Source organism: Embiotoca jacksoni, unplaced genomic scaffold (assembly GCF_022577435.1).
Source record: "Embiotoca jacksoni isolate LCO1_2020_lvr unplaced genomic scaffold, fEmbJac1.0.p SCAF_59, whole genome shotgun sequence".
Classification (NCBI taxonomy): domain Eukaryota; kingdom Metazoa; phylum Chordata; class Actinopteri; family Embiotocidae; genus Embiotoca; species Embiotoca jacksoni.
Genome location: NW_027185413.1, coordinates 1,641,540 through 1,654,425, shown reverse-complemented (window position 1 = coordinate 1,654,425; position 12,886 = coordinate 1,641,540). Strand labels below are relative to the sequence as shown.

Below are 12,886 nucleotides of genomic sequence, written 5' to 3'. Positions count from 1 at the left end.
TGAGATAATGGTGAGGCACTAGTAATAAACTTAAAATACTTAAATACATATTTAGTAATGATTCACCAATGTTTGGACTAAGTTGATAGCCATGAGTGGTTGAGAATATTACTCATTTTCATTGTTTTTACATTTTCTATTCAACTAGACTTTTGGCATTTTATATGCAACTATATTCACTTTTATAGTGTTGGAGAGTTGTGAATGTTACTTGCGCCAGCTTTAGCACACGTGTGAAGCTCGTGTGAAAACTGTACAAATTTGAATCAATTAATGCAGAAACATGTTAATGAATGTAATAATATACGAACGTAACTTAACGAACGTGTACTGTACCTCGTATGAGTGATGTAATCCCTAGCTTGGTAACAAAGATATTATCAAGCTCTTCGCTGCCGGTGAACAGTTCAGCCACCACATACAGCTTGGGACACACTCTTCTGGCCACATCCAGCATGAACTGGTCAACCACAGCAAGGCAACACACCGAAACCAGTGCAAAGAAAGAGGGGTAGAGGGCAAGCGCAAAAAAAAAAAAAAAAAAAAAAAAATACAAGAAAAATATTGTAGTGGGAGAAAGAGAAGGAGGAGGATTGATAGGAATCAGCCAGTTAGTGATAACATGTCTCAAAGGAACCACAGCATGCAACCATGTCGTTAAAGAACACAGAGTTAGAATAAAGAGATAAAAAGGGGGAAGTGTTGGTAAGGAGAGGTGAGATGCAGAACCAAACAGTGAAGAGAGAAGAAAGGGACAAAAACACAAAGTTAGTCCATGCATGGGTTGCGTACCTCGTATGAGACTGCTAATTCCTAGCCCGTTAACAAACACATTGTCTACGATCTCGCTGCCTGTAAAGAGTTCAGCTATCACATACAGATTGGGTCTGACCACTCTAGCTGCATCTAACATGGCCTGGACACAACAATACGCCAGCATCACAGACAAGGAGAGAAGAAAAAGCTGTTATTAAAGGGGATACAAGCATGTAAAACAAGTCAGCATTGGAATCTGATTTATGTTGTTAAAAATAACAAACAGGGATATAGACATGAAACCAGCAAGTACCTATTCTGAATACATTGTAAAAATGTAACGTGTGGAGGTGCAGAATTAAATAGAAGACATGATCAAATTATGTCCTTTAACCTAACATAAAATAGATTTCTTTGAATTCACGCATTATTTGTCTTTTTCTGCATTTATTTATTTGTGCTTGAGTCATCATCTTTCTTGTTTTACTGACCCACTACTATGTAAAGTCAGTCAAGGATGCAGAAACACGGAAGACTGAGGTGTTAACAGTTAATAGTATTCTGGTTTCTATTGGACTACTTCTGATATCATAGTCAACATCAGGATACATGCTGGATGTGCGGCTTATATGCGCAACACACACTCAATGTGTCCACTAGATTTTGCAAATAACATGTCAGGTAAAACAAAGACCGTTAGAGCCTCACAAATTTCAGAATAATTATAATAAAGAGGAACTGTACAATTTTATATTGTAAGGGTCCATATTGCTGCTCAAACGGTGTATTTAAAGATCCTTACTGGGAGGGCTGATAATAGGAAAATATGTCACAATACCTCAGCAACATGTAATGGTGTAGAATGGCAGTTGTCCAGTCTGACTCCGTGAAAATATTTGGCTGTGATTTCAGTGTATTTCTGCATGTGGGCCCACAGGTACGGACAGTCCTCAGGTCCGCTGCCATAACGGAGTTTGACGCTGTCGCCCCAGCAGATCAGCTCTCGACGCAGGTACACGTTGGAGCCTAGAAAGAACCGACGCACACTTCAATACATAATTAATATAACATTCAGTATGTATTCATCTATCTGGCAGTTGTGTATTATGCGTACCTGGCTCAGCAAAGTTGCGAAGTGGATCATCGCTCATCACCCACCCGTTGTGAGCCAGGAAGTGGCACGTCTTGTCCGGCTGGTCGAGCAGCTGCATCTCCTGCTCCAGAGTCATGTCCTGATATGGGAAGGTGAAATACCTAAAGACACAAAGATGAAAAACAATGAAACCCTCCAACACATCTCCCTGGCATTATCATGATCCTTATATCCCTGTTTTATATGTTAGATATGATGCAGCTTTGCCATTTATACCTGGTAATATTGTGTGTATCAACTTTAGCATTTTACAAGGGAGAAAACGTTTGTTAATGGTGGATGGTCACTTATGATATTGATGCTGGAAAAGGGAATTATTTTGCCCTTCCCTCTGATGATCACTGTTCTTAAAAATCAAGAATGAAATTTACTGAGAATAATCCTTCTCCTAAAAAGCTTAACTCTTTTCGGTGTTGGATACAAAATAAGCTTTTTTTACATGCCGCCAAAAACAAAATTTCAAAATTTCAATTTAAAAATAAATAAAACACACCTTCTGTCATTGACACTACGTGGCTGAAAAGGCTTTATCCTCAGGGAGAATATTATATTTGTTGTAAATTTGACCCTAAAAGTCTGAGGCATTTCCATCCCTCCACCTCTATCCTTCCTTCATTTATCACCTCCATTCTTTTTACCTTCTCCCAAAATCTTCTTCTTTAAATTTCCCTACCTGGTGACCAGAGGGTGTTTCCTGGTAACGGGACCTAGTTTGGGGCCGTGTTCGGCTAGGCGTTCATACACTACATTTCCCACAATGCAGTTGGCAGCCTGGTGGAAAAAAGAAGGGGGAGAACATGATGAAAAAGATTTTTAACTCTCAAGTCCCACACAATATGCTGATATAATGCATCACTCTAATGTCGACAGTGCATTATTTTGATATCTGTAAAAAATACCTAATGAGCCAGAGGCATAAATCACATCGTGCCTTTTGACGTGTCTAGTATCCATATCAGTATCCCCTCCCTCACTACACTGACAGCTGTACCAACAGGTGCCAAATTTGGCTCCAGTTGGATCCCATGTGCCTTTATATGTAGTGGCTCAAAAACTTCTTCCTTCACTGCTCGGTCATTTAATGCTGCTGTACTCCATAATTGTTATATATGTCCGTACGCGCCTGGTGCTACGTTACACGTATCCTCACCTGCTCCTGATGCTGGTGCACGACGTGGTGCTGTTCTTGGTTCAGCTCGTTCAGTTTCTGTTTCAGCCAAGCACAGCACTCTTCAATGGCCTGCGGGGATGAACTATGGAGAGAACATAAAACAAAACACTACTCCAAATTCTGCCGAGTGTGGCCAGTATGTATACATAATGTACCTAACGGCAGAAAGAAATAGTACAAGACAGGTCAGGAAATTAATTCACTTCTCTCAAACTTCTTTAAACTATGTATATATAATTCAGATTCCTACTTAAAAAGTTGCCAAACTATGAACTTTAACTAGTGTTGATTCGGCCTAACTTCGATGTTTCTTTCTTAGCAATACTTTACTTCAAGTATTTTTCTGATATTTCAGTTTTGAACTACTTTCAAAGTAGAGATGAAATCAGTTTAAAGCAAAACCTAATTGAATGGATTTACCAATCTTTAATTTCTACCATTTCATTTGAACAAATGGTCAATGAGCCTTAGTCAGTGAAAGCAAAAGCTGCTGAGAATAAATGAAACACATGTTAACTTTGATTTCAAATTCCATGAACTGAATGGAAAAAACAAACTACTGAGAAATATTGAGAAGCAGCAATGTGAACATTATATAATCTTTTCCAACTTAAACTAACCTTGAAGCAGTTAAGGAAAAGAGACTTGACTGGTTTCCAAATTAAAAAAATGTTTGCGTTCCCTCACAACGTGTTTTGAGTTCTCGCAATATTTTGCATTCTGTTACAATTTGTTTTGCGTCCTCTTGAAATATGTATTATAGTCCTTCTGAGCCATACATTGATACCCGCTCAGCAGCTCATGTTCATATGAGTGCATTTAGTGCTTATTCATTTTAAAAGTGCGATCTAAGAGAGTCTTTAGCATCTGGTTGGGAGAATAGCTGTAGCTGCTCTGCTTGGATGTACATATACAATGGTGTGAGAAAGTGTTTGCCCCCTTCCTGATTTCCAATTTTTTTTGCATGTCTGTCACACTTAAATATTTCAGATCATCAAACAAATTTAAATATTAGTCAAAGATAACACAAGTAAACACAAAATGCAGTTTTTAAATGAAGGTTTTTATTATTAAGGGAGAAAAAAAATCCAAACCGACATGGCCCTGTGTGAAAAAGTGTTTGCCCCCTCCTGTTAAAACATAACTTAACTTAACTGTGGTTTATCACACCTGAGTTCAATTTCTCTAGCCACACCCAGGCCTGATTACTGACACACCTGTTCTCAATCAAGAAATCACTTAAAGGGAGGCTGTGGCTCAGACGGTAGAGTGGGTTGCACACTAATCAGAAGGTTGGTGTTTCGATCCCCAGCTCCTCCTGTCCACATGCCTAAGTGTCCTTGAGCAAGACACTGAACCCTAAGTTGCTCCTGATGGTGTACCATCAGTGTGTGAATGTGCTCCTGATGGCAGCACCCTGCATGGTGATCTGTCTCATTAGTGTATGAATGGAAAAACCATGTTAAAGCGCTTTGAGACTGAAAGGTGATAAAGCGCTATACAAGTACAGACCATTTACCATTTAAATAGGACCTGCCTGACAAAGTGAAGTAGACCAAAAGATCCTCAAAAGATAGACATCATGCTGAGAGCCAAAGAAATTCAGGAGCATATGAGAAAGAAAGTAATTGAGATCTATCAGTCTGGAAAAGGTTCTAAAGCCATTTCTAAAGCTTTGGGACTCCAGCGAACCACAGTGAGAGCCATTATCCACAAATGGCGAAAACATGGAACAGTGGTGAACCTTCCCAGGAGTGGCCGGCCAACCAAAATTACCCCAAGAGCGCAGCGACGACTCATCCGAGAGGTCACAAAAGACCCCATGACAACATCAAAAGAACTGCAGGCCTCACTTGCCTCAGTTAAGGTCAGTGTTCATGACTCCACCATAAGAAAGAGACCAGGCAAAAATGGCTGCATGGCAGAGTTCCAAGACCAAAACTACCACTGAGCAAAAAGAACATTAAGGCTCGTCTCATTTTTGCCAGAAAACATCTTGATGATCCCCGAGACTTTTGGGAAAATACTCTGTGGACTGACGAGACCAAAGTTGAACTTTTTGGAAGGTGTGTGTCCCATTACATCTGGCTTTACGCTAACACCGCATTTCAGAAGAAGAACATCATACCAACAGTAAAATATGGTGGTGGTAGTGTGATGGTCTGGGGCTGTTTTGCTGCTTCAGGACCTGGAAGACTTGCTGTGATAAATGGAACCATGAATTCTACTGTCTACCAAAAAATCCTGAAAGAGAATGTCCGGCCATCTGTTCGTGACCTCAAGCTGAAGCCAACTTGGGTTCTGCAGCAGGACAATGATCCAAAACACACCAGCAAGTCCACCTCTGAATGGCTGAAGAAAAACAAAATGAAGACTTTGGAGTGGCCTAGTCAAAGTCCTGACCTGAATCTTATTGAGATGCTGTGGCATGACCTTAAAAAGGCGGTTCGTGCTGGAAAACCCTCCAATGTGGCTGAATTACAACAACTCTGCAAAGATGAGTGGGCCAAAATTCCTCCACAGCGCTGTAAAAGACTCATTGCAAGTTATCGCAAACGCTTGATTGCAGTTGTTGCTGCTAAGGGTGGCCCAACCAGTTATTAGGTTTAGGGGGCAAACACTTTTTCACACAGGGCTATGTGGGTTTGGATTTTTTTTCTCCCTTAATAATAAAAACCTTCATTTAAAAACTGCATTTTGTGTTTACTTGTGTTATCTTTGACTAATATTTAAATTTGTTTGATGATCTGAAACATTTAAGTGTGACAAACATGCAAAAAAATAAGAAATTAGGAAGGGGGCAAACACTTTTTCACACCACTGTATACACACACACACACACACACACACACACACACACACACACACACACACACACACACACACACACATATATATATATATATATATAATGTGAGCTACAGTCTGTCTCAGCAGCAGTTGTCAAGAGCTTTGGTGATGTAAAAGTATTTTGAATCGGTTTTGAATCAAACCGACAGCATCCTTCAGATTACTCTCCGCCTACTGCTTTCTTCTAGTGAGACCTCTTGATGATAGAATTTTAGTTTTTAACTTCACTGATTACATCACTCTGCCTATAAAGCATGTTCCTATACCAGCATACTTAATCCCAAATTCACAGTAATATCCAATGACAAATTCATAATGAGGTGCTCTGCTGGGAGCAGCTGAGCAAAAATAGACATAGCCTCCTATGTCTACAAAGTTATAAGAGAAGAAAATTACTAAAGCACATGAAACATATTAAAAGGAATGAATAATATAATTAGTCCCCCCAAAAGATCTTGGGGGGGCTTCATAATGAGATGACTTGAATCAACATTGAGGCCAATCCAAGTCCAAAACATCCTAATCAGCACCTCCCCACCAATTATAGTTACACCTTGTGGGTTTCAAATATCACCTGTGAGGAACAAACGTCTCCAGAGCAGAGTCCATGTCCACTGTGTTGCCGTAGCGATGATAATGTGGGTCTTGAATGATCTTCAGGCCCTTATTCCCTCCAGTCTTACTGTGGTCTGGCTTGGTGCCTAAAAATAACACATGCAAAGGTTATCTGAAGTCTGTTAAATGTCTCCACCATCAGCACAATGCAGGTTTCAAACAAATGAGTGCAGTCGTAGTGATCTGTTAGTGAACATCTAAATACATCTAAATTAGCCAACCCAAATATATCACATTCAAATATAGAGTTAATATTCAGAAAGAAATTTGTACCAAGAGGTAATATCCTTCACCATATACCCAGCCATAAAGTTTGTTCTTAAGTGTGGGTCAGAACACCTTTTCATTCTCAATTCTCCATATATAGTTGAAACCAGAAGTTTACATACACTGTGCAAAAAGACACATAACACTTTTTTTCTCACTGTCTGAAGTTAAATCAGACTAAACCTCTCCTGTTTCAGGTCCGTTAGGATTACCAAAATTATTTAACTTTTGCTAAATGTCACAATAATGAGAAAGAGAATTTCTTAGAGAATTTTATATTACTTTCTTTGAGGTCAAACGTTTACATACACCAAAAGTACTATGTCTTTAAACAACGTGGGCAAGCCCAGATGATGATGTCATGGCTTTTGAAACTCCTGATAGGTTAACTGACAACATGTGAGTTAATTGAAGGCACACCTGGGGATGTATTTTAAGGCCACACATCAAACACTCTGTTTCCTTGTTTGAAATCATGGGAAAGTCAAAAGAAATCAGCCAAGAAATCAGGGAGAGAATTGTGGAGCTCCACAAGTCTGGTTCATCCTTGGGTGCAATTTCCAGATGCTTGAAGGTGCCACGTTCATCTGTGCAAACAATTATACGCAAGTATAAACATGGGAATGTCCAGCCATCACACCGCTCAGGAAGGAGACAGGCTCTGTGTCCCAGAGATGAACGTGTTTTGGTCCGACATGTGCAAATCAACCCCAGAACAAAAGCTAAAGACCTTGTGAAGATGATGGCTGAAGCTGGTAAGAAAGTGTCATTATCCACAGTAAAACGAGTCCTGCACCGACATGGGCTGAAAGGCTACTCAGCAAGAAGGAAGCCATTACTCCTAAAGAAACATAAAAAAGCCAGATTACAGTTTGCAAAAAGACACCAAGACAAAGACCTTAACTTCTGGAGACATATCCTGTGGTCTGATGAAACTAAAGTGGAGCTGTTTGGCCATAATGACCACCGTTACATTTGGAGGAAAAAGGGGGAAGCTTGTAGACCTGAAAACACCATCCCAACTGTGAAGCATGGAGGTGGCAGCATCATGTTGTGGGGCTGTTTTGCTGCAGCAGGAACTGGAGCTCTTCATAAAATAGACGGCATCATGAAGAAAGAACATTACCTGGAAATATTAAGGCAACATCCCAGGACATCAGCCAGGAAGCTAAAACTTGGGCACAAATGGGTCTTCCAAATGAACAATGACCCTAAGCATACTGCCAAAATAGTTAAAAAGTGGCTTGAGGACAACAAAGTCAATGTCTTGGAGTGGCCATCACAAAGCCCTGACCTGAATCCCATCGAAAATTTGTGGGCAGATCTGAAAAGGCGTGTGCGAGCGAGGCGGCCAACAAACCTGACTCAGTTACACCAGTTCTGTCAGGAGGAATGGGCCAGAATTCCAGCAGAGTACTGTAAGAAGCTTGTGGAAGGATACCCAAAACGTTTGACCCAAGTCATGCAGTTCAAAGGCAACGCTACTAAATACTAAGGAACGTTATGTAAACTTTTGACCTTGAAGAAAGTAATGAAAAATTCTCTAAAATATTCTCTTTCTCATTATTGTGACATTTAGCAAAAGTTAAATAATTTTGGTAATCCTAACAGACCTGAAACAGGAGGTTTAGTCTGATTTAACTTCAGACAGTGAGAAAAAAAGTGTTGTGTCTTTTTGCACAGTGTATGCAAACTTCTGGTTTCAACTGTACATGTGTCTAAAATCGATGATGCAGCTTTTGTCAGTTATGCTATAAAGTTGTGGAACACAACACCTGCAGATATCAGGAAACCTAGCTCTGAAAATATTTTTAAAAGGAAGCTCAAAACACATCTCATTAAATTAGCCTTTAACTAACTACACCTGCCCGCAATTGCTCTACTGTGCCTATTAAAAGCATTTTGCTTTATTCTATATTTCAATGCTATATTATTTTAGTAATGTGTCTTGTGTTAATTCTATCTGTTCTTATCCATTTTGTTTCTTTTTCTTATTTTAAAATGACATTTTAACATGTTTTTATGTTCCTTTATATGTTTTTATGTGAAGCGCTTCATTTATCTTCTTGCTCTAGAGCACTTCGAGAGACAATGCTAAATATTTTGTACTGTAGTTTGGGTCAACTTTAAGTAGTAACCATTAGTTTAATTTTGTGTTAGCTTAGACAGCAATCAGCTGCTGTAATAAAAAAAGGCCCTTAACGAAGGCAGAGCATTTTCCATTCATCAACCATCTTGATCATTTCAAATGTAGACAAGCTCCTTAAGAGCTTTATTTCTTTAAAGAACTGCAAGAAGAGAGACAATGCTTCAGTGACATGTTTTTATGTTTCACATGAGTTTTACAAACTTAAGAAATACAAAAATAAATTCTTAGACATTTTCACAAGTGGTTAATGGCTATATACAAATATAATATTGCCTGTACCTTGTCACCAAACTGAAAAAAAACATATTTTACCATTCTTATATGAATGTAAAAATGAGATTTATTCCAGCCTTATTTAAATGTACTAAAACGTATTTAAATAGGGATGTACTTAATTTACATAAGTGCATTCATCTTATTATCTCATGGTTCTCAGAGTTTCCAAAAGTAGAATGGGAGGCAGAGCCTTCAGATTTCAGGCTCCTCTGCTGTGGAACCAGCTCCCAGTTTGTGTTCGAGGGGCAGAAACTCTCTCTAGTTTTAAGGTTAGACTCAAAACTTTCCTTTTTGATAAAGCTTATAGTTAGAGCTGCTCAGGTGGACCTGAACCATCCTGCAGTTATGCTATTATAGGCCGAGGCCTCTCACTCTTTAACTCCATATAACTCATATCTCACCATCACATCTCATTAACTTCATGCTTCTTCTCTCCCATAGTTTTAGCTTATTGTCTGTTGCCTCTCCATTCAGTTCCCTCGCTCGCGTAGTTTCTGTTCTTTTTTTTTCCAGATGTCCCATCATGGAGCTGCATGTCTCTGCTCTGTGATTGTCGGTCCCACCACCAGTTCATGTTTTGTATCTCTATGCTGTCCTTTTATCTCTCTGCTCTCCTTTCACCCCAACCGGTTGAGGCAGATGGCCAATCACCTCTGAGCCTAGTTCCGTGTTAGTATCCGAGGTTTTTCTCCCTTAAAGAGGAGTTTTTCCCTTCTTTCATATGTGGGAATTGCTTACTTACCTAACTACCCAACTTTCTGTTATACTAATACTTGCTTTTCTCTATTTTCGTTGTCTGTCCTGTTATTACTTGAGCGCTTATTTCGCCCTCCTTCTACTGTATTAGTGTCTTCACATTACAGTGTGTCTCTTGCTTTTCCTGCCTTTGCTGATAGACAGATTTAACATTTATCCTTTACTACATGACACCTTCCTTTTTCTGCCTTAAAAACACATTATTTGCCACTCTCTGATGATGCTTTCTTTCTGTGTGCTGCCTTTTCATGTTATCTGCTGTCCTCGTCTGGTGCTCTCTTTCCTCGTGTTGTTCTCCTGACATAATCACAATACGTGGCCTAATAGTCAATGCACATTTATACCAAATGGACTACATTACAGATTTGCTCTTCTACTTGACAGCAGCATTCACCGGTAACTGTCTGGACTAACTCATGAGCGCACATAAAGTGCAGATAGTTGAGGTCTGAGTCAGGACAGCTGCATCTTGCATTGCAAACTCTCCAAGATGTGACATCCAAGCAGGTTCTGTTGGAAAAGTAGACCGTAAATATTCAAACATGTCATGTTATATAATTTATAAGAACAAAAAAATCAGTGCCTCTTAACTGTTAAACTGTAGGTTTATACATTAAAAAAAAAAAAAAAAAAAAAAAAATCTATACTATCTTAACAAATCCAGAGAAATCATGAGCAGGAACAAGTGTAGTTTATACTCCGTGTAAGTCACAACATTGCACTCCATTTGCAGGAGCAGTTTCAGAATTTATTGATCCACCCCCGTTTCTTAATCTCCCATAATCTTGGAGAAACGTTAATTGATATTGAAAATAAATTGAATAAATTTGTAATATTTGTAACACTATTTCAAGGAATCCCTTAGCTTTATCTGTAGCAGACCCTTTTGTACATATGCAAGATATGCCCTGCCTAACCAGTTGCCCTTTTTTTTTTTTAATTGTCGTTATAGTTCATTGAAGTCACAAGCAAAAGTAACTAGCCAGCTGATGTAGTCATTCTTTCTATATTACAGTCACAGACTCTGTTCTGGAAAGCTTTTTGGAGTTTTTCAATAAATAAATGTAAAAAAAGATTAGAACTAAAACATTTCTGTGATATGCAGCATGATTATTAACAAAGGAAGTGATTAAATATTTATTCCTTGAAAAAAAAATCCTATTTTTCTTTCTTGACTTTTTTTCTAATTCCTGTAATTTTACACAAAAAAACTCTTAAAACTCCACAAATTACATGGCAATTTTTGAGAAAATCCACCACAAAATTCAAACATTTTTGATCGCAACGATCACAAAAAACACAAAATCCTGGAGGGACTGCAATATGTTGTATGTTACCTAGCAACAGTATTCACATAATTAAGCATACACTTAAAAGCCCATGTCACTAACATAGATGTATTCCCCATTCTAAAATATGACTTAAATTAAATTGGAGAAAATATCGCATAATTAAATCAAAATACTTACTTGAGGTCGTTGATACAGTGGATCAATGCTGGTTAGTGGACCGCTGAACCTGGTTAAACAGTAAATGATCACGAGGGATGCTGTAAGAAAGAAAGCCAGCACGCCTGCAAGGAGCCAGTGACAATTTCATTGGTCAACGTTATACCAAGCATTCTATTGGTTGGGGAATTCAGACATGGTCACTTTGGGTTATTTGAAGAAAAAAAAAAGAGATCTGAGAGCAGAAGTTTCACGAGCGCACCGAAGCAGTCTGAGTGGACGGAGGAGGGGTTAGGCTGGAGACACAAAATCTGTGCAAACAACACTATATCTGAGCTGAGTAGAGTTATCAGTGAGCACTGATCAGATCTGTGAGCAAGGCGGATCTATTTGAGTGAGAGCGCAAGGTTTTGAGGAAGAGCATCACATAATCTGAATGTGAAGACGAGAAATCCTGCTTTCAAATTGAAAAATCATGCAGTTAAACATAAATGGTAATGTTGACGAGTTTTTGAAGATTGCAGTTTCTACAGATTCCACATTATTTTGCAGTTAATACTTCTTGGTTTCACTGGCCTACTCACCATTTTGTAGCAGAATTCTGAACTGCTCCACAGCGCTGTCCACTTTCACCTGGTAGAACTCCCACAGTTTGATCTCAGGATACACGTTCGCCCACAACACATTACGGATGGCCTGCCAGAGAGGGCAAACGCAAATGATCAAAGTTACCAACTTACTTTTTTTCTTACTGCAGCCTTTATGGCCTGCAAAATGTTGTTATAAAATTGGCATGATACATTAGGTATCAATTATAAGGATGTATAAGGTCACTGTGACCCCAATTCAACGCATTCACATGAACACGATATCAAAGAAACGTCTGGAATGCTGCTCATTAGTTCCTTCGGCCTCAAAGACAAACTGATTAGAGTTTGGTGGTCAAAGTTCCCTCTCATCTGTCCATCTCATTAATTGTGAATGTAATATCTCAAGAAAGTCTTAAGGGAATTTCTTCAAACTAAGCAAAAATATTCACTTCGTACCCACAATGAACTGATAAGATTTTGATTGTCAAGGGTCAAAGGTCAAGGTCACTGTCATCTCATGTCTTTGCCATTCTTGTGAACACAATATTTTAGGAACGCCATGATGGACCTTCTCAAAATTTGGCAGAAATGTTTACTTCGATGCAAGGATGACAAAGATTTTGGTATTCAATGATCGTAGGTCAGTTTGACCTCACAGCCGTCCTTATCAGCTCATTCCATTCTCATGAAAGCAACATCTCAGGAACGCCTTGTGCCAAATTTGAAGAAATTCACTCAAGAGTTAACTGATAAGACTGGTGGGCAAAGGTCAAGGTCACTGTAAGTTCACATCCGTTTCCCACTGGAATCCGATATCTTTTCTTAAAATTTGGCACTGACATTGGCTTGGACTCA

At 39.0% G+C, this 12,886-nt stretch overlaps 1 protein-coding gene across 2 annotated transcripts in view; it reads right to left on the bottom strand.

Moving 5' to 3' along the window:
- agla (amylo-alpha-1, 6-glucosidase, 4-alpha-glucanotransferase a) overlaps positions 1-12,886 on the bottom strand; it is a 51,291-nt gene that overhangs the window by 25,201 nt on the left and 13,204 nt on the right. Inside the window, exons 7-13 of one of the 2 annotated variants that reach the window (XM_069173213.1) lie at positions 12,026-12,137; positions 6,505-6,631; positions 3,060-3,162; positions 2,583-2,680; positions 1,871-2,010; positions 1,595-1,782; positions 793-916 (exon numbers count right to left, since the gene is read on the bottom strand). In XM_069173213.1, the coding sequence (XP_069029314.1) occupies positions 793-916; positions 1,595-1,782; positions 1,871-2,010; positions 2,583-2,680; positions 3,060-3,162; positions 6,505-6,631; positions 12,026-12,137 (892 nt within the window). Of the gene's footprint in view, positions 1-336; positions 461-792; positions 917-1,594; positions 1,783-1,870; positions 2,011-2,582; positions 2,681-3,059; positions 3,163-6,504; positions 6,632-12,025; positions 12,138-12,886 lie in introns of both variants that reach the window. The other variant, XM_069173212.1, reaches the window with a different exon arrangement.